The 18,092-nt window shown below is 28.8% G+C and overlaps 3 protein-coding genes across 5 annotated transcripts; all 3 read right to left on the reverse strand.

Moving 5' to 3' along the window:
• Nucleotides 1-984: 984 nt before the first annotated feature.
• Nucleotides 985-8,688, reverse strand: LOC111040912 (zinc finger protein 320-like). Of its 3 annotated transcripts, none has more exons than XM_022324982.1 (9): nt 7,788-8,688; nt 6,536-6,775; nt 6,191-6,431; nt 5,365-5,545; nt 5,175-5,297; nt 3,831-4,285; nt 3,327-3,763; nt 2,569-2,713; nt 985-1,766 (listed from the first exon to the last, which is right to left on the reverse strand). In XM_022324982.1, the coding sequence occupies exons 2-9, from the start codon at nt 6,733-6,735 to the stop codon at nt 1,455-1,457; spliced, it is 2,094 nt and encodes a 697-aa protein (XP_022180674.1). In that variant the 5' UTR covers nt 6,736-6,775; nt 7,788-8,688; the 3' UTR covers nt 985-1,454. The 3 variants fall into 3 exon arrangements, with proteins under 3 accessions (XP_022180674.1, XP_022180673.1, XP_022180672.1); XM_022324981.1 differs by lacking the exon at nt 7,788-8,688 and adding an exon at nt 7,167-7,635 and having other exon boundaries at nt 5,040-5,297; XM_022324980.1 differs by having other exon boundaries at nt 986-1,766; nt 5,040-5,297; nt 7,788-8,686.
• Nucleotides 8,689-8,826: 138 nt separating this feature from the next.
• On the reverse strand, nt 8,827-12,203 carry LOC111040914 (origin recognition complex subunit 5). The gene is made up of 8 exons (XM_022324984.1): nt 11,941-12,203; nt 11,570-11,747; nt 11,223-11,492; nt 11,031-11,161; nt 10,817-10,950; nt 9,434-9,743; nt 9,217-9,326; nt 8,827-8,876 (listed from the first exon to the last, which is right to left on the reverse strand). Exons 1-8 carry the CDS (start codon nt 12,043-12,045, stop codon nt 8,834-8,836), a joined length of 1,281 nt encoding a protein of 426 aa, XP_022180676.1. The 5' UTR covers nt 12,046-12,203; the 3' UTR covers nt 8,827-8,833.
• Nucleotides 12,204-14,067: 1,864 nt separating this feature from the next.
• LOC111040913 (bifunctional purine biosynthesis protein PURH) lies at nt 14,068-17,934 on the reverse strand. The gene is made up of 9 exons (XM_022324983.1): nt 17,762-17,934; nt 17,082-17,288; nt 16,514-16,972; nt 15,891-16,051; nt 15,672-15,830; nt 15,391-15,609; nt 15,141-15,307; nt 14,812-15,076; nt 14,068-14,735 (listed from the first exon to the last, which is right to left on the reverse strand). The coding sequence occupies exons 1-9, from the start codon at nt 17,781-17,783 to the stop codon at nt 14,616-14,618; spliced, it is 1,779 nt and encodes a 592-aa protein (XP_022180675.1). The 5' UTR covers nt 17,784-17,934; the 3' UTR covers nt 14,068-14,615.
• Nucleotides 17,935-18,092: the final 158 nt, after the last annotated feature.

The raw sequence follows: 18,092 nt of genomic DNA on the forward strand, positions 1-18,092 counted from the left end.
CATGAATATAAATACAAATATTTTTCTTTGTTTCTAAATTACAACTATCAACCATGTTAATGAGTTAAATGAGTCATAAGATAAAAAAAATCACCTAACTATTAATATGCAATATTATATAGTAAAAATGCAAAACATTAAAATAAAAAGTGAATTAATCTTATAGTCTAAATAAAAAAATCAGTCAAACATTTTTGTTTTTAATAATTACAAATACAATATAAATCATAAATGGCCACATTTTAAAAAGGATAAAATATAATAGTCAACTATACAATGTTGTCTTTTTTCAACAATTTATACCTAGTAAAGGATATGATAAGTTCTAACAGGTATAGCAGTTATTTTAGTAATAAGATTACCTTCATAAAATAAGGGTTGTCAAGGTTAGATTTTGAAAACGAATTGTTCATCATACATCAGCAGAATGATTACTACACTAGAATGTAGAACTATATATTTTAAATAATACAAAGAAATTTAATTATTTTAAAACAAAAAATGAGAATTATTTTAGTTTGCCCAAAATATCAATACACCAAATATCACATAACTCCAAAATATGATAAACTTTTAAGGAAGTATCAACAATAAATAAAAAGTTAAAATGATTAAAAACAGAAAATAACTTTAAAAAAAGAAAACTGTGATGTCAACTTAAATTTACAATAAATATATTTTTAGAAAAATTATGTTTTCAATAGTTCTTAATAGCCCATTAAGAAATGTGATATTTTTTAATAACTAGTAATTCGTAGCTGTAATTTAAATATTTCAAACTTAAATCAGTAGTCAAAAGTCACAATTGTTTAATATGAATTAAACTTTTATTTTTGATCATTACGAGTTTTATTTTTGGATACTCCATTATAAAAAAAAATTAATAATATATATTACACAAATAATACAGTTAAAATCATTTAAAATATTAAAGCACAAAACTAATATTTTTTTAGTTACTTTTAAGCTCACGCAAATATTTGTTTATTAGATAAACATATTTTAAAAGTTAAGAGTTTAAGAAATATATTTTTTTTATTAACTAACTGACGATTATAGTTTTTTAATACGTATTATAGTACTCGTGGAATTATGTTGAGAGAATTTCTATCAAATAAATAGTAATAGCAACATAGATATTATCAATTGATAAAAGCATACATAATTTACTGTTAAATAATTAATTGCTTTATATTATTAATTATAACTAATAAGAATAAGATTGTGCATGGAACAACGATAGACACTAACTTACTAGACATGATCAACTTTAAATTTTAAGAAACGTGAGGATAAGAAAATAGATATTTGAAACTACTATCTAGGATTCTATCTCTATAGTCTATATAAAACATTAGATTTAGAGTTTGACAAATTAGCATTATCTACGAGGGTCTTTTGTGATTTTTGAGGTTGCAGTTACCCATTTAATATTTATCTATGAACTGGGTATCTTAAGATAATTGTATTGTAACAGGGTTTTGTGGCATATAAGCATTCGGTGAACTATCAACCAACTGTTGATCATTATTATCATTATTATCATTTGTGTTTGATGGGCTGTAAGCAAGAAGTGAATCTGTGGCTGGTATGTTGAGTGGTACAAGATTAGTAGTATGAGGTTGCTGTGGCATTGTAGCAACCATAATTGGAGTGTCGTCTAAGGTTATTGGAAGTTTGACACCACTGACAGTTATCATTGTAGTGCTACCATTATGATCAATAGCACTATTCTCCACGTTGATGATTTGGTGACTTTGAGAATTCTAAATAGCAAATTTAAACATTGCATTTTAATTAAATAATACATTTGATTATTATATTACATATTTTTTGAGAGGACATTAGTACATTATTCTGATTTTTGTATTGCCTCATTCATGGGGAAACATATGAAAATCAGTTATAAAATATAGTTTATAAGAATATTTAATACATTAATTTTCATAATATAATTGGAATCATAAAACTATAACGTTTGCAATGTGAAATTTGGGATTGATGGACCAGGGGTATCTGTTTTTTCTAAAACAGGCCAAATCTGAGCTTTACGTTTCAACATCATCTGCCAAAATGTTTGGGTAGGTAGTGAGGTAAAAACTAATTTAATTTTTAAAAAAGTAATCTCATTTTACTATTTTTTTTTTTCGTAAATTGACAATTATTGAATTAAACTCATTTCCATACAACTATAATATGTGCATAATATATAGTTCTATGAACTTGGAGTTTAAGATTAAAAAATCGGTAAATTGGAAATGACACATGGACAATATGTTGAAGCAGTGGCAGTACCAAAGGTTTTTTTGGGACTATTGCCTTTAAAGCAGAGTATAGGGGAGTATGATAAATTCAAAAATAACTATAAAAATATATAAAAACAACTGGAGACCCCTGATCAAGATTGTGAAAATGAGGTACAAGATGAGCAGATATCATTCTTATGATAGGTCCGCTAGCAACAAGTGAGTAATTGAAATTATTAACTGAACATTCCTAACTTAAGAGTGAGACTATCTAAATTGTTCTATGACACAATACTATTAGGTGTAAATTTAATTCTCTTACTTCTTGAAAGTATTCAAGTTTTGGTTGTTGTAGTTGCACTAATTCTTGATCTTGAGAAAGTTTACTATCAATTTTGTTATGAGCTGAAGATAAATGATATTCAAGTTTATGTTTTCGATCATAACTCATACCACACAATTGACATCTAGTTAATTAAAATTAAAATTAAAATTTTTTATCAATATTCAATAGTCAATATAAATAAACAGTGCTCAATAAGTAGACAGATTTTTTCAATTTTTTTTTTAATATTTAAAGCATATCTTTATTTATTAGTTACAACTAATAGTTTAAATAAATGCCTACTATTTTAATGGCATGTTTAACAGTAAAATATTTTATATTTATAATATTATCATATAATCTGTTTCTACTGAAATTTTAGGACCAACACAGTTCAAAATATTATAAATACTAGAATTGATAATCAATGGGTATAAGTCACAATAAGAAAATCTTTAAGATAAAAAACTGTATAAAAAAATTGATTTTACTTTAATTATTATTGTGTAAGGTTAGGTACATATTTTTAATTTAATTATGTTAGTTAATTTACTATTCTACTTTGTAAAATATACATTATTTTCAACTTTTTAATATTTAAAACATAAATTGGTAGGCACATCTACTGGTGAAAAGCATTTAAGAGCACTGTATTAGTTTAATAATTTCAGTAAACAATTAATTATTAAAAATCCAAGTCCTATTTTATTTTTAAATTTGAGTACAACAATAACAATTAAAAATTTTTGACTCACATATGATTTCTGTTTCTTCTTGGCCCGTGTCCTCCATTATTCTCGTGGATATGCACATGAGCATTCATGTTATACTTTTCTGCAAAACGTTTCCCACAGATTGGACAAGCATACGGTCGCTCCCCGGTGTGGACCCGTAAATGTCGCTTTAGATGTGATTGAGACAAAACAGCCAAACCGCATTCAGTACATTTAACGTGTTTCTCACCAGTATGAGTCATTGTATGGATGTGAAAACTTTTTTGATGAATAAATCGCTTCCCACACAGATCACATTGAAACCGTGTATATCCAGTATGAATGGGAATATGTTTTTGTAGACCAACTTTTTGTGTAAAAGACTTGTTACAGTATTCACAAGTAAATGGATGTATGCCATTGTGCATTCCAATGTGCACATCTAGAGCTTTTTTCATTTTATAGGCTTGACCACATATCTAAAAATCAATATTACGATTTAAAATAATTTGAAAATAACATAATACAAAAAGATAAGTAAGATACCTCGCAAACATAAGGCCTGAGAGAACTGTGTGATTGTATATGAGATTTTAACTCTGTGACTGTCCTCCATTTTTTGCCACAAAGTGCACAACTATGTATAGCCGGTAAACATGCGCGTTCACCAGAACGTGAACTACCCCTTTTATTCTGTCCTTTTTTAAATCTTTTCACAGATTTTTCTGATCCGGATGAAGGAGCAAAAGCTTCGTCAATTGCACTTGAACTATCTTCTATGATATTTTCTTCAATATAGTCAATTTGTTCTTCTTCTTTCCATTCAAAATCATCGTCTTCATTTTCTTCCTGTACAACTTCCTCCAAATACATGCTATCATCAATAGAAAAATCAGGTTTCACATCAATTATCACATCTTCAGGAGTCTCATTTATATAATCATCATTAGCCTCAGTGACGATGATTGAATCTGTATCACATTGGGAAGTTATATTTTCAACTATAAACAAAAAATAAAAGTTCAATTAATATTTCCATTAAAAGTCGCCAATTAGAAACACTTTTTGACCAAGGTGAAGTGTGTCGAAATTAATCGTTTATTTCCATTAAGCTATTGGTTTTATTTATTATGAAAAAAAGTATAATAAAAAAAAAATCAAATTATTTTGTGTCATCTAAAACAATCAAATATGTATCTATCAACGAAGGTTAATCCCCATTCATACTGGCACAACACAAAATTGTGAGTCGTTCTTTGATTGTCTTTGATTCTTTGGCTCTGTCACTTTAGAGTACATAAATATGTTCAGGTAAGGTTCTAAAATTAAGCCCAGTCTCATCTGCATTGAAAATATCAGAGAGGTAATAATATTGGGATAAGTTTGGTCCAATGAGTTTTTAAACATTGTTATGCCACTCTAAAATCAGCTTCCCCCTGCTCTAGGTGTTTTAATGAAATAACCAAAATTATAATTGGATAAGTGAAAATCAGTAAAGATTGTAACAACATAATATAGAACATTGAAATTACAGTAAATTGGTTATTATTAAATAACTGAATATTGTAGTCAACCTTAGCCCTAATCTTTTTTAAATAACGGATATGTTGTTTTAATAATTCGATTGCTTTACATGTTTTAATTTAAGACTAGTCTGGTAGATCCAAGACATTTTGCTTCAATAACGAGATTGTATCAATTATTGGTGTTCCTAATAAGCAGTTTATATAGAATTCTAAGAATATGTTTAACTACTTTTAATTGCTGAAGAAATTGAATCAACTGGGTCATCAATTATATCTTTATCCAAAGTCGCATGCTCTTTAGACAAATGATTATTTAATTCTTGTTTGGTTGAATAGCTTATATCACAAGATGAACAAAAGAAACCTTTTGGACTTTGGTGAACTGTGGTAAAATGATTCTTTAAATCTGAAGCTTGTTGAAAAGAATCATCACAATTCTCACATTGGTAATTAATACCAACACTGGCAACACTATGTTCCCTTGATTCTTAAAAATTAAAAAATATTATTTTTAAACATTTTTTTTTTAATATTTAATTATTTGTAATCCTTACTTATTTCACAGATTCGTTCTTCAACAACAGATATTGGGATATCTACTCCATCCATTTTTTCTGTTGCCTCTTTTTTAATTCTAATTTTATCTTCTACAGTATCAGAAGTACTATCTTTAGAATTTACATTGTTGTCCATAGTTTCATCAGCTTGTATAGTACTTATAATATTCTCAACTATCTAGCAATATAACAAAATTTCAAAATTAAAATTGCACACATAAATTCATACCTATAAAAGAAATCTCTCTTCTTTGATATTTCTAATTTTTTTATAATAAACTAATAATTCAATTATATTTAAAAGAATAACAACACAATACTGATAATTTATCAAAATTTGTACAACTAAAGCAAATTTTAATTTAAAATGGAAAATAGTTTATGTAAATTGATTCTTATATCTCAACTAGTGTTAGAGCTTCTTTTTACATTGGTCTTTATTTTTTGTATAGATAACCTACCAGTTGCTTACATTTTTTCTAAGACACTGTAAAATATAATCTATGTTCAGAATCCAATCTTAACTTCTGTGCTACTCAAAAACGGTCATTGTAACTAAAAAGAGTGAAATGGATAAGAAATATGATAGACATAGCACACGTTTTCATCCCAGTTCCGGTATGGGCATCGCTTGACTTTTGTGCATTCGATTTCCTGAGGATGGTTAGGGTAACAAATGAAGTGTCTTGACTTTTTATTTAGTGTCTATAACACTTCTTTCAAAATCATATGCACTGTTTCTATTGAGTAGACTACTTATTAATTTTACTGTGTAGCAATAATCCTCTGCTCTAAATCTAAAAAATTGATCTTCATAATTTACCTCATTTAGAGCAATTGATGATTTTTCGCTATTTTCATCATCATCATTAAAGGATTTATCATTTTCTTGTTCACTCGGTAAAAGTTCTTCAGGTTTTGGTTGAACCATACTATTAACAACATTAATATCAGTATCATCTTTATATTCAATACATGTAGAAGTATAACGCTTAATAATGTCCGTCTGAAGCTTTGTGAAACGTGTAGATATCTGATCCAACTCATCAAAAAGTGTAAAACACCTAAAAACACAGGATAAATATAATATTAGAAATCTAACCATTAAAAACTAAAGTATTTAATTGGAACAGATAGGGTTAACAATACAAAATGGAACAATATTTGCCTTCGACACAATACTGAGCTTCTCATTAGAGAGGGATTCAAAACCTTTTTAAGTATTTTTGACATGACATCTATTAACAACAATTCTCTTTGAGGCATAAATGTACAATAAATATTGTATGATGAACGAGTAGTAACTTTGATATTGCATATAAAACATTTTAAACTTTGTTCTTCCCTTTCTTCTAAAGCAGAAGACATCTTTCTTGAAGATATTTGTATTTTGTATGCTTAAAAATGCCTGAAATAAATTATAACACAAATAATTTAATTACATTTAATACATGACTAAACAATATTTCAGGTTTCATATAAATATTAGGTATTTTAATAATATTAACTACCAGTTAGTAACCTCTACAAAATAATTATTTTGCCACTATGGCAAACCATGACTCATAGGAGATTTACCTTACATTAGGTTATAAACATTATATTTTGATCAAGGTCTTACAAGATAACTTGGTGAGACTGGTTTTGATCACACAGGAGACGACAGGGACCCAAAAGCGATAATAATCGAAATAAACTACCAGAGCACGACATAAGTAATTCGCAATAACAAAGACGACAATCGTAGACAAGATATTGTGACAATTAACGAAAATTTGAAACAACAATTTGACCATTACCTATTGCAGAGGTGAGTCTACGGCGCGATCAAAAACCGTACTTGCAAGACCTTTGTTTCGATATTCATAGTCGTAATGATTATTGGCATTTGGCCGTGGGGTCAAATAATCGGATCGAGTCACGTCCTCGGCGACTACGAAAATATAATAATCATAGGTACCCAGTATTTTTTATTAAAACCGTGTCCTATGGTTAATGCGAGTGTTTTCGACGACCACGACAGTGTCAATGTCGAGTCATCGATAACGAATTTAATGCCCATCGTCAACAGTCACGACTCTATCGGGCCGAGGGCTCTAAGAGACTATGCAGAAACCGTCGATCGTAATTATTATAACAATAATATTTAAATCTCCCGTCTGACCAGTGGCCGGCGGCGGGAAAGCGGGACGGGACCTAAAAAAATGCCCACCGTCGGTATCCGCGACCGCTGGCCGCCGATTAGCCCGAAAAAACTGAAAAGCTCGACAGCCGCCGTCACGCATTTTACGGTACCCTTGACGCCGCGAGGTTCGCCAACGCACCGCCATTTTGTAAACCAATGTCGCGCAGTTCGACTAAACCGAGTCGCCGCCTTTTCGTTGCCAAACGGCCTCCGAAGGGAAATTGTTGCTACTCACCAAAAGCGTTTGTCCGTCAGCAGACGTCGGGAACCCACTCTGTGATCACTTGTCGTCCGCCGGGCCAGCGACGGAACTACGGAAGTTATGCTATTCACAGACCGATTTCCGTCCGTCCGTTCGTTTGTTATTGTCGTCCTACGTCGTCTCGTAACTCGTTAATCATTTATATTTTTTATTTTTATTCTCTTTTTTGTTCTACCCATGTCTCGCACAGCAAACGGATTTAATCACGTGTAACCGTTCACAACATCATGCAGATCATCGTCGCCGAATTGCTCTTATCTCTTATCTCATTCGTGCGACGACGACAACAATAATATAATACAATATTATTTGATATTTTGAACTTTTGAACAGGACTAATTAATGACTATACAATTACCTATATTATAGTAACTAAATTTTAGTCATGATATATATCAAATGTCAATTCGGTATTCTGGTTTCATAGAACCTTCCATGGAATATTTTTCAATTTTTATTATTTGAATTATTGCACAGCAGCCACAGGGCACCATCATTCAGTATTTTAGTATTTTGCAATTTAACCCGTCATTAATAAAAAAATTAATTGAACAGTAGCCAAATGCTATTCAATCTATAACACCGGATTTAAATACAATTTACAATTTGTCAGTACTTGCCATGAAGTTACCATTGGTTATACCAGATCATAAATTATTACTTATACAAATTAATAACAATATATTTAAATAAATTAGTATATTACAAGAAAACAATTAGCCATTAGATAAGTATATTTTCTAATCAAAGTGTTAGATAGAAATTTTAAAAAAAATAAGAAAAGACATGCATAACAAAAAATAAAAGATAAAGCAAACTTTAATGATGAAAAATCTCTTGGCTACTACTATTTATTCTAAAAATATCCTCATTTTAGTAATACCTATTAGTATAATTTAATTAATTTATTATTATTATTATTAAGGCAATTATTAATATTAAAACAAAAATACATAAAGACTAATGGCTAACAGTATATTATAAAAAAATAAGATAAAAAAAAATTATATAGTTAAGTATTACTTATCTATAAGATATTTATTTAAATTAAACTTCACTGTCCTGAAAAAAAAAATGTTATTAGTTAGATTTATAATATGATGGCATTTTTAAATGTAGAAAAAAGAATAAACTAGTATGTTTAAAAAAATATATCAATGTATTATAAGTATTCTAAATCATGGATGATATAAAAAAATATTTTTAATATTAAAAAATGTAAAATTCATTAGGTGTCTCAGGTTTCATTGACAACAATTTAAATCTACTCCACATTTTAATAAAAATTATTTCGGCAATTTTTTGTACCATCCCCCAAGTAAAATAAAATAAAAGAGCCTCCCTTCAATTCAGCACTGGGAATAACGGATTATTAATAAAAAAATATAAATTATTTACTTACCGAGCAATATTACTGACACAGTCAAAACTAACGCTACATCTGTATTTAGGGGTATCCAATTTACCATCGCCTAAACGTATTAATAGTCCCAAATCCGATAATGTATTAATCTATTACAAAAAAATAGAACATTATAATTATTAAATATAATAATCAATTTTGTTAAAAAAAAAAATTTAAAACAGTTAAAATAAATAATGTTTCTTTATATAATTACTTGCGCTAAAAGGTTGGCAGTCATGTTTGTATTTTCTTCAATAATGGCATAAAATATTGCTAGTAAACGATCTAACGAGAAAACCTTAGGTCCAACTAGTTGACTAGCAGAATTTTCTGTTTTATTGTTTAACCGATCAGTTTTCCTTTTTTTGTTTGATGATTTAACAAACAATTGCCTATCATATTTTGGTAAATTAAATGATGCAATATATGCAGCAATTAAAAAATATTTGGCATAATATGGTAAATCCAGAGCAAGTTTTTCAAATTTTGTTTTCTCATCAGACAAACTGTTGATATTTTCCAAACTGAAATCATAATTATTATAGCCTTATAAAAATAGTAGTAATTGAACATTTTAAATTTTATTTATTTTTCAACTGGGAATTTAACTAAATAATTACAACTAATTAGGATGTCATTGTACTATTTGTTTTCTCTCTTTGACCCATACACAACATATGCTAACGCAGTGGTTTTCAACCTTTTTTGGGTCGCGACCCCCCATTTTTATTTTTTTTTGTACTGCGACCCCCCTTCAAAAAAAAATGTTGTTTTATTCATCAAAATTTGATTTAATTACTGAAAAAATATTTATTTGTTATACGATTTTGATTAATTTACTCTTAAAAATTTAATTAATTCATAATACAACATTATTTTAAAACAATACAAGCATATACAATAAATTTAAATATAAAAAAATACATAATACATAAACTGTTGTTAATGGGATACTTTTCCATTTTAAAACAGTATAGTAACGTACTTTATATCGCGTGAGATACATGTACTGCACTACTGCACGAATGACACCTAAGTAGGAACTGATTATTATAAATATTTGCGACTGAAATTGTTCAAATATACCTATCCTATGTATACGATACGAGTTACGAACAATTTAATAATCCATATCCGCTATCGATAAGATAAAAAATAAAAAATTAAGATTATACGCTCCTCAGCATGTTCTATAATCTATAATTCTCTATATAAAACAAAATTAAAAATTAACTTTATTTTATTTTTAAAAAAAATGGAAAAATCATTTCATCTATTATTTTTGGCGACCCCCAAACCTATCATTCGCGACCCCCAGGTTGAAAACCACTGTGCTAACGTATGTTCAGCAGAAATGCAAAACTAACCCTGTTTTGTTCCTTTAAATATTTTAGTGAATTCACCCATTATCAATCTTTCAATTAAGAAAATTACCTATATCATGAGGTTGGCTATTTTTTTTTTCTATTTACTTATAATACATGCTAAACTAAAATGCATATTTTAAAATACCCTTATAATAAAACATATAATTGTATAAAACTACATAATATGAGTATTTTTTTTAAGTAAAGATAAGACATTTTTGTATAGGTACCTTGATCCAAGATAAACATTATTGAGCAAAAAGTGAATACTAGGACTAATTTTTCTGAATAGTAAAGTTTGATTGATTTCTGCACATGATCCATCTGCTATTGGCTCTACATACTTGATGAATAGGAGTTTTGCCTACAAATTGAGATATGGAATTAATAAAAAAATGTTTAATTCCACCAAATATATTATTATTTATTGTCTTATAAAATTACCAAATGTCTTAATTCTACCAAATCTCGACAGCTTCCATAAAAAGATCCCATAAAAACATTTAAAAAATTTTGGTAAATAGATAAACTCCAATTGTTTGGTTTATCCCTTGATAAAATAATAGATACATCATCTACACAAAATAATATAATTAATAAATTATTTGAACTAATAATATCTATTTAAAATATTACCACTATTATACTGTTCAAACACTATTGGTATAAAATTAATGTCCTCATTAAATTTAGCAGGAACTACTTGGCTAATAAATATAACACTAAACTGATAACTTTTTATAAGCTCTTGTAATTTTGAAAATAAAACCATATGTTCCTGTCCTAACATTTCACAATTATCCAACACTATAATCACTCGTTCTTGTTGAATTTCTGCATGTTTTAATATGTTTAAAAATTGCATAAAATAATCACACCGATTAGGTATATTGCTTTGCTTAACTTCTGTAGAGAAAAAATAAAACAAATAATATGTAAAATGTGCTTATGTCAACATAATATGTTGGATATTATTTACTTACCTAATAAATCTTTTAAAATAGGTTCAAATAATAATCGACTTGTGTAACAGCATATAGAATTCACAATAGATGATTTGACTGATTTTTTAAGTAAATACAATAATCGAGTTACTAAACTTGTCTTACCAGTAGATGGTGGACCATGGATAAAAACACATGGAGGTAAAACTCCATCTTCCTGTAGAATAAAAAAACCATATAATACTTAAATAAAAATTAAACTCCACAGTTACAACACAAAGATACTATTGAGAGTTGTTTCGTGAGTTAACAAGAGTCCAGTAGACGTTGAAACTCCGAGTAGTAAAAAAAGTATTGCATCGCCTCTAAATCTGCAAAATGTGTATGAACAAGATAAAAATTGTACTTACATTTAAAAAGAAGTTGGACAACGTATTTATTTGTACCTGCCTAAATGGAAATTCAGAATTTAACGTATCTCTGATTGAAGCAATTTTTGATTTCGATAACATCATGGTAAACTAGAACTATCGGTTATGAATTAATCATCAAACGAAGAACAAATTGTAATAATTTTATAGGTAAACAAGTAGTATTATTAACGGAGTATGAATTTTGAAAACATAAGTTATGAAATGCCATTGTATTTGAACAATATAACATAATATTATTTTATTATCAAAGATTTGATTAAAAATGGAGGGAAAATGTAATGGCGATATCACAAATATGGAGAATAATTATTAAATAATAAATAATAATATTGTCTTTATCTGAGCGTGGAGTGTGGACAGTGGACGTAATTTATCACAATTCATAGAAAACTAACTTTTATATTTTATTTTTTATAGTAACTTGGAATGAACTCACGAACAATGGCTAGAGAACAGAGAAACAGTCACAGAATTTCTGTGGAAGTGTAAAATTATGTGTATGTCCATAATCATATCCAGAGTTACCTATAGGCTATAGACCTATAGTACCTATTAGTAAATTATGTTTTGACTTTTGAGTATAGATACGCCACATTGTCCGAAATTATTTCTTGCTGCTTTAGAAAATCAATATTGCTCACTCTTTTAATTCTCAAACAAGACTTCTTTAACAAGTTACAACACAAAAAACACAAATAATTTAATAATGCATACCTACTTGTCTTATATAGGTAATATACCTATATGGCTATATTATATTATATAAATATATTTTCATCAGTCTATGTATCTCATAGAATTGACGATCTATTTACACATCAGATATATTTATGACGACCAGCGCCGGCGGGAGGTTTTGCCTTTTGCGGAACTCGGGGCAGATTTTTTTCATGGGACCGAGAAACTTTTTTTCGCAAGGCAAAAGAAATTTACTGTCACGTCCTAGTATTTATAGTATTTAGATAGAAGAATTTTTAAAATTTTTTAAATATTTATTAAAATAAAATATGTACAAATTAAATGTTTAGGTATACTAAGTACACTAAATACAAGTGTTAAACAAAAGTTTAAAAAATTTTCAAGATTTTAACATCAAAATTGTTTTGGGCGTCCCCGTCGTTCGCCGGCATTATAATTTATTTTTACTCCCACCCGTTTATTATAAGTATTCCAATTATTATATTCAAAACCCACAAGCCGCCACTGCAAAACTTTTGTTTTTAATTGGAAAAACAAAATTATAGGCTTAAAAATCATCAAATGTCATGAAAAGCGCGGGACCTTGGGCAGCTGGCCTTTCCGCTGGCGCTGATGATGTCTCTGTATGATTCTCGAGCGGTGTGGTTGTGGTGTGCCAAGTCACCATGTCGAGTTATAAAAAAAAGGTACAAATAATAAAATAATAGGCTCATTGCTCACTATTATTTACCTACAAAAATATTTTTATTAATTTACGCTTCAATACACCCCTGATCACATCATGATATATTTTAGTATTCGTGCATCACGACGTGACAAATAGATTGTTGTGTATGACAATTTAAGATCTAAGATTCTGGATTTTAATAAAATAAAAATTCTTAAGAATAACAATAAGTTTTGAACAGCGATGAATACCTGTCAAAAATCTGTCGGTCATGACAAAACTACTTTAATCGATACACATTAAAATTGTAGATTACCTATCTGCAATACCTACACATTCATTCATCCGAATCATGTCTCTGTGACAATATCTCTTGCAGTAATGGTAATTTAGTATTAACTTTGTTTAGTGTGAGTAACTTCTTTCTCTATTCGTTATTCAATCCTGTTGAACATCAAAATCTAGGGCTCCAGCCTCTGCGCCAAACAACCCATGGTTGAATAAACATAATTTAAGGCATGTGAAAAAATTATTCATTTTGGAGGGGCCTTTTCGTTATAATAATAAATATATTGTACAATATAAATAATGCTTGTTGATAGTACAGTGCTACTATAAAAAAATTGTTGTTTACCACTTAGTACAGCCATGTTAATGCAACATTAAAATAGTTATTATTGTTCATAACTTTTAGCATCTTTAGACACTAAATTTATTGTCCAATTGGATAACATTAGTAGTTATATACTTATATATATTATTACACAAAAATATAATGACAACAGTGTTAGCATAAAAAAACAATTGTTAAGTAGGTCTTTCAGTGTTGAAGGCTGGGACTTTAACCTATGAGGAAAACGGAAGTATTTATATTTTTGATACTATAGTTGTAACTAATTAGAAAGTTTGATAAATTTGCACAGGCTCACTAATTTATCAATGTTTAGAGTGTTTAAGCTCTGGTGTAGACTAAAATAAGAACTAGTGATAGACAAAAATAAATTACTAACAACTAAGTATAACTGCTTGTACACAGAGTAAACACGTAACCACATTCAATTAGCATATAGAATTAGGGCTATAACGCCTATAACTACGACTTATGTTCAGTTTGATGTATTGTTGATTGTTTATTACAAATATAAATAGTTTATAAAACGTTTACAATATAAATTATAAACTTAAAAAATATTAAATTTTCTTAGCTTATGTATTATAATATTGAGCAATGTAACAAAAATAAATTTTGCAATGTAAATTATATAAGAGAATCAGTTGAACTAAATTAATGGTGGAACAAACGCAAGTTAGTATGAGCCAACACAACGTTTTGTTCATTGCAGTAATTAATTACTTCTTGATCATTTGTTGAACCAGATGGGCAAGCTATGTATTCAACTCCGCTCTAAATACAATTTATGAAATAACAATATTAATATTATAGTTTAACGAGAACATTTACAACTATTTATTAAATATACCTGAACAGCTCTTTCAATATTATCACTGAATGGGAAAAATGCATCTGATGATAATGCAACTCCTTTCAACTTAGCAGACCAGGCACGTCTCTCTTCGGGGGTTAGTTCCGCAGGAATGACATCAAACAAACTTTCCCATCTGGTACGTGAAAGGCCGTTTCCAATAGTTTTACCAATGTAATCATCAATGGCATTTGCTATCTGAGCTCTTTTGACTGATTTTTTAAATTTCATATTTAAAACATATGGATGTTGCCTCAACCACCTAAAAAACAGACAAACCAAAAATATTATTCGATTCAAATGAACTGCAATGCAATTTTAGTTACCAATTATCAGCTTTATCGCCGGCTAGTCTAGTGCAGTGTATTCTTGATTGTTGCCCAGCTCCAATTCCTATGGCTTGACCATTGAAAGCGTAACACACTGAATTACTTTGTGTATATTTCAATGTTACAGTAGCAAGAATCAAATCACGTTTAGCTGCTTCTGTAATCTAAATCAAAATAAATAATATGTAATTTATATTTGAACAATAATCAATAATACATATTTTTAGTAAAATAATGATAAACTTACATCTTGTCTTTTAGTTACAATATTGGTGAAAAGATTTTCATCGATTTTTCCATCATTACGTTTTTGTTCTAAGGTCATTCCAAACAAAACTTTACGCTCTACAGGCTTAGGTGTATAATTTGGATCAATTTGTAATACACAATAATTTCCATTTTTCTTTTTTTTCAGCAAATTTAAAGCTTCATCGCTATATCCAGGTGCAATCACACCATCAGAAACCTAAAAAAAAACATTAAAATTCAATAATAAATACAACAGTATTATTTTATATAGTATCTTACTTCTCTGGAAATAATTTTAGCTGTAACTAAATCACAAGAATGTGATAAAGCAATAAAATCACCATATGAAGACATGCGATCAGCTCCTCTGGCACGGGCATAAGCAGATCCAAGCGGAGTCATAATTTCAAGTAAATCACTCACCATGCATAATGATGCCTAAAAAAGTTTTTTAATAAATCCAAAAGAAATTATATTGAAGTCAAATAATTATTTTACTTCAATTTCATTTAATGGTATGCCTAAACCAGCTCCAGCAGGACTGACGTGCTTAAAAGATGTAGCAGCAGGAAGACCTGTTACCTCTTTAAGTTCTTTAACCAATTGCCAACTATTAAAGGCATCACATAAATTGATGTACCCTGGTGAACCATTAATTACTAAAAATGAAACAATAATACATCAATTATATTTCTAAACTGTTAAAACTTATAATATTGCCAATAAGTAATTAGAGAAGTTCTGGTTTTGAACCTATGCTTTTTATTACTAATATTAATTTTTATATGTTAATCATTTATGTAATAATGTGTTTTAAATAAAGTTTAAAATATATAAAAATTACATATTTTAAGTCTTAACTTTATTAAATATGTAAAAAACTGTACTATAATAGGACGTAATATACCAATCATACATTTCTACCATGAAGCATTGCAACTTAATTAAAAGTGTTGTATGAATTTTACAGATTCTAATGAAATACATTCCAAGGTTTTAATAAACTTTAATAAATAAAATTTATATTTTATAGACATTGAAAATATTCCTAACTAAACGTATTTATAACTCCGTTCATTGCCAAATTTAAATTAATACTTATTTTACATGAGCTACATTACCTTTTAATGGTAGTTTTAAATCTGTAGTGAATAGTTGTGCTGGGCATTGGTGAGGATTCATGCCATATCTTAAATTCATTTGACTCTCACCGCCTGCAAATTTCTTGCGAAAATAATCTGATATGCAATCATCATAAGTTGCTGTATGAGTGAAAGCCTTTAATGCTAATTTTTTCCGGGTGTCTAGAAGCGTGTCTTTGTTCAATGATATTTCTTTAGATATTTCCAAATAATCTGCGGGATCACAAAGTACTGTGACACGTTCATGATTTTTGGCAGCAGCTCTCAATAGTGTCACACCACCAATATCAATATTTTCAACAGCATCTTCAACATTAGTATCGGATTTGGCTACAACCTTTTCAAACGGATATAGGTTACATACTACTACTTTTATTAGGCTGTAGTTGTTTTGCTTTAAATCGTTCTGATCAGCAGGTATTAAACGTGCTAATATACCTAAAATATAAATAGCATTGATAATTTCAGTATTATTTAGTATTATGTGACACATACAAATTATATATTTTATAGTACTATAATTATTAATTGTATGCATAAAGGTTACCTCCATGAATTGCTGGGTGAAGAGTTTTCACTCGCCCACCAAGTATTTCTGGTGCGCCAGTGAATTCAGAGACGCAAATAACTGGTAATTTTGCATCATTTTTTATAAAAGAAGCAGTTCCTCCACTTGCCAACAATTTGAAACCAGCTTCTACTAAGCTTTTTGCAAGATCTAATAATCCAGTTTTATCTGATACACTAATAAGAGCTAAAAAAAATATAATGTTAATTAAATAATTTTGTTGGAATCATAAAATATAATTATAATGGAACAATTTATTTTGTTCTTGTATAGTAAATAAATTACAGTGCATAATTATTTTAAATATACATTATAATTCAGTATCTGTAATAAAAAATAAAAATGAATTGAATAAATATTTATAATACCTTTATGCATTAACATTTAGGCAAGTACCAGTAAAATAGTAAGTTGGTAAAATTCTGAATTTATTGTTGTTACTAAAGTAAGTGTTACACTAGAAATTTTCTAGGCTAAACCGGTTTAAAATTATTAAGCACCCAGTCCAAATATCCCGGTGCGTTTTTTTTTTCACAACGGTAAAGTCAAGAAAATTTCCAGATAATTACCTACAGGCTACAATAATTTATATTCCAAAAAAAAGTTATTCTAACGTGTCATATGAAAATATTACAATTTCATTATTAAAGTTTAGTTACCCAAATTATCAGTAGTCGCCATAGCTTCGCAATATAGGTATTACAAAAACAATGAAAGTTGAAATTATTCAAAAGTTCTGGCAACGAAATTTTTAGATTACAAGAAACACGTGTTGAATCATTCGCTGAAATTGGCTCTGTGCCTCTGTACCTCTCGCCTCTGTGACGTCCGCCTGGTAGCCGGTAGGAGGTAGAATAGCCTGGAGCTGATTTATTATATTATCATTTATCATTGTTCATTTATCAGTTTAGTACTGATCCACGTTCACCGGTTGATAACCCCGAGAAAATTAGTCAAAAACTCAAGACGTGTACCCACCACGAAATACGA

Source organism: Myzus persicae, unplaced genomic scaffold (genome assembly GCF_001856785.1).
Source record: "Myzus persicae strain clone G006 unplaced genomic scaffold, MPER_G0061.0, whole genome shotgun sequence".
NCBI classification, from domain to species: Eukaryota; Metazoa; Arthropoda; class Insecta; order Hemiptera; family Aphididae; genus Myzus; species Myzus persicae.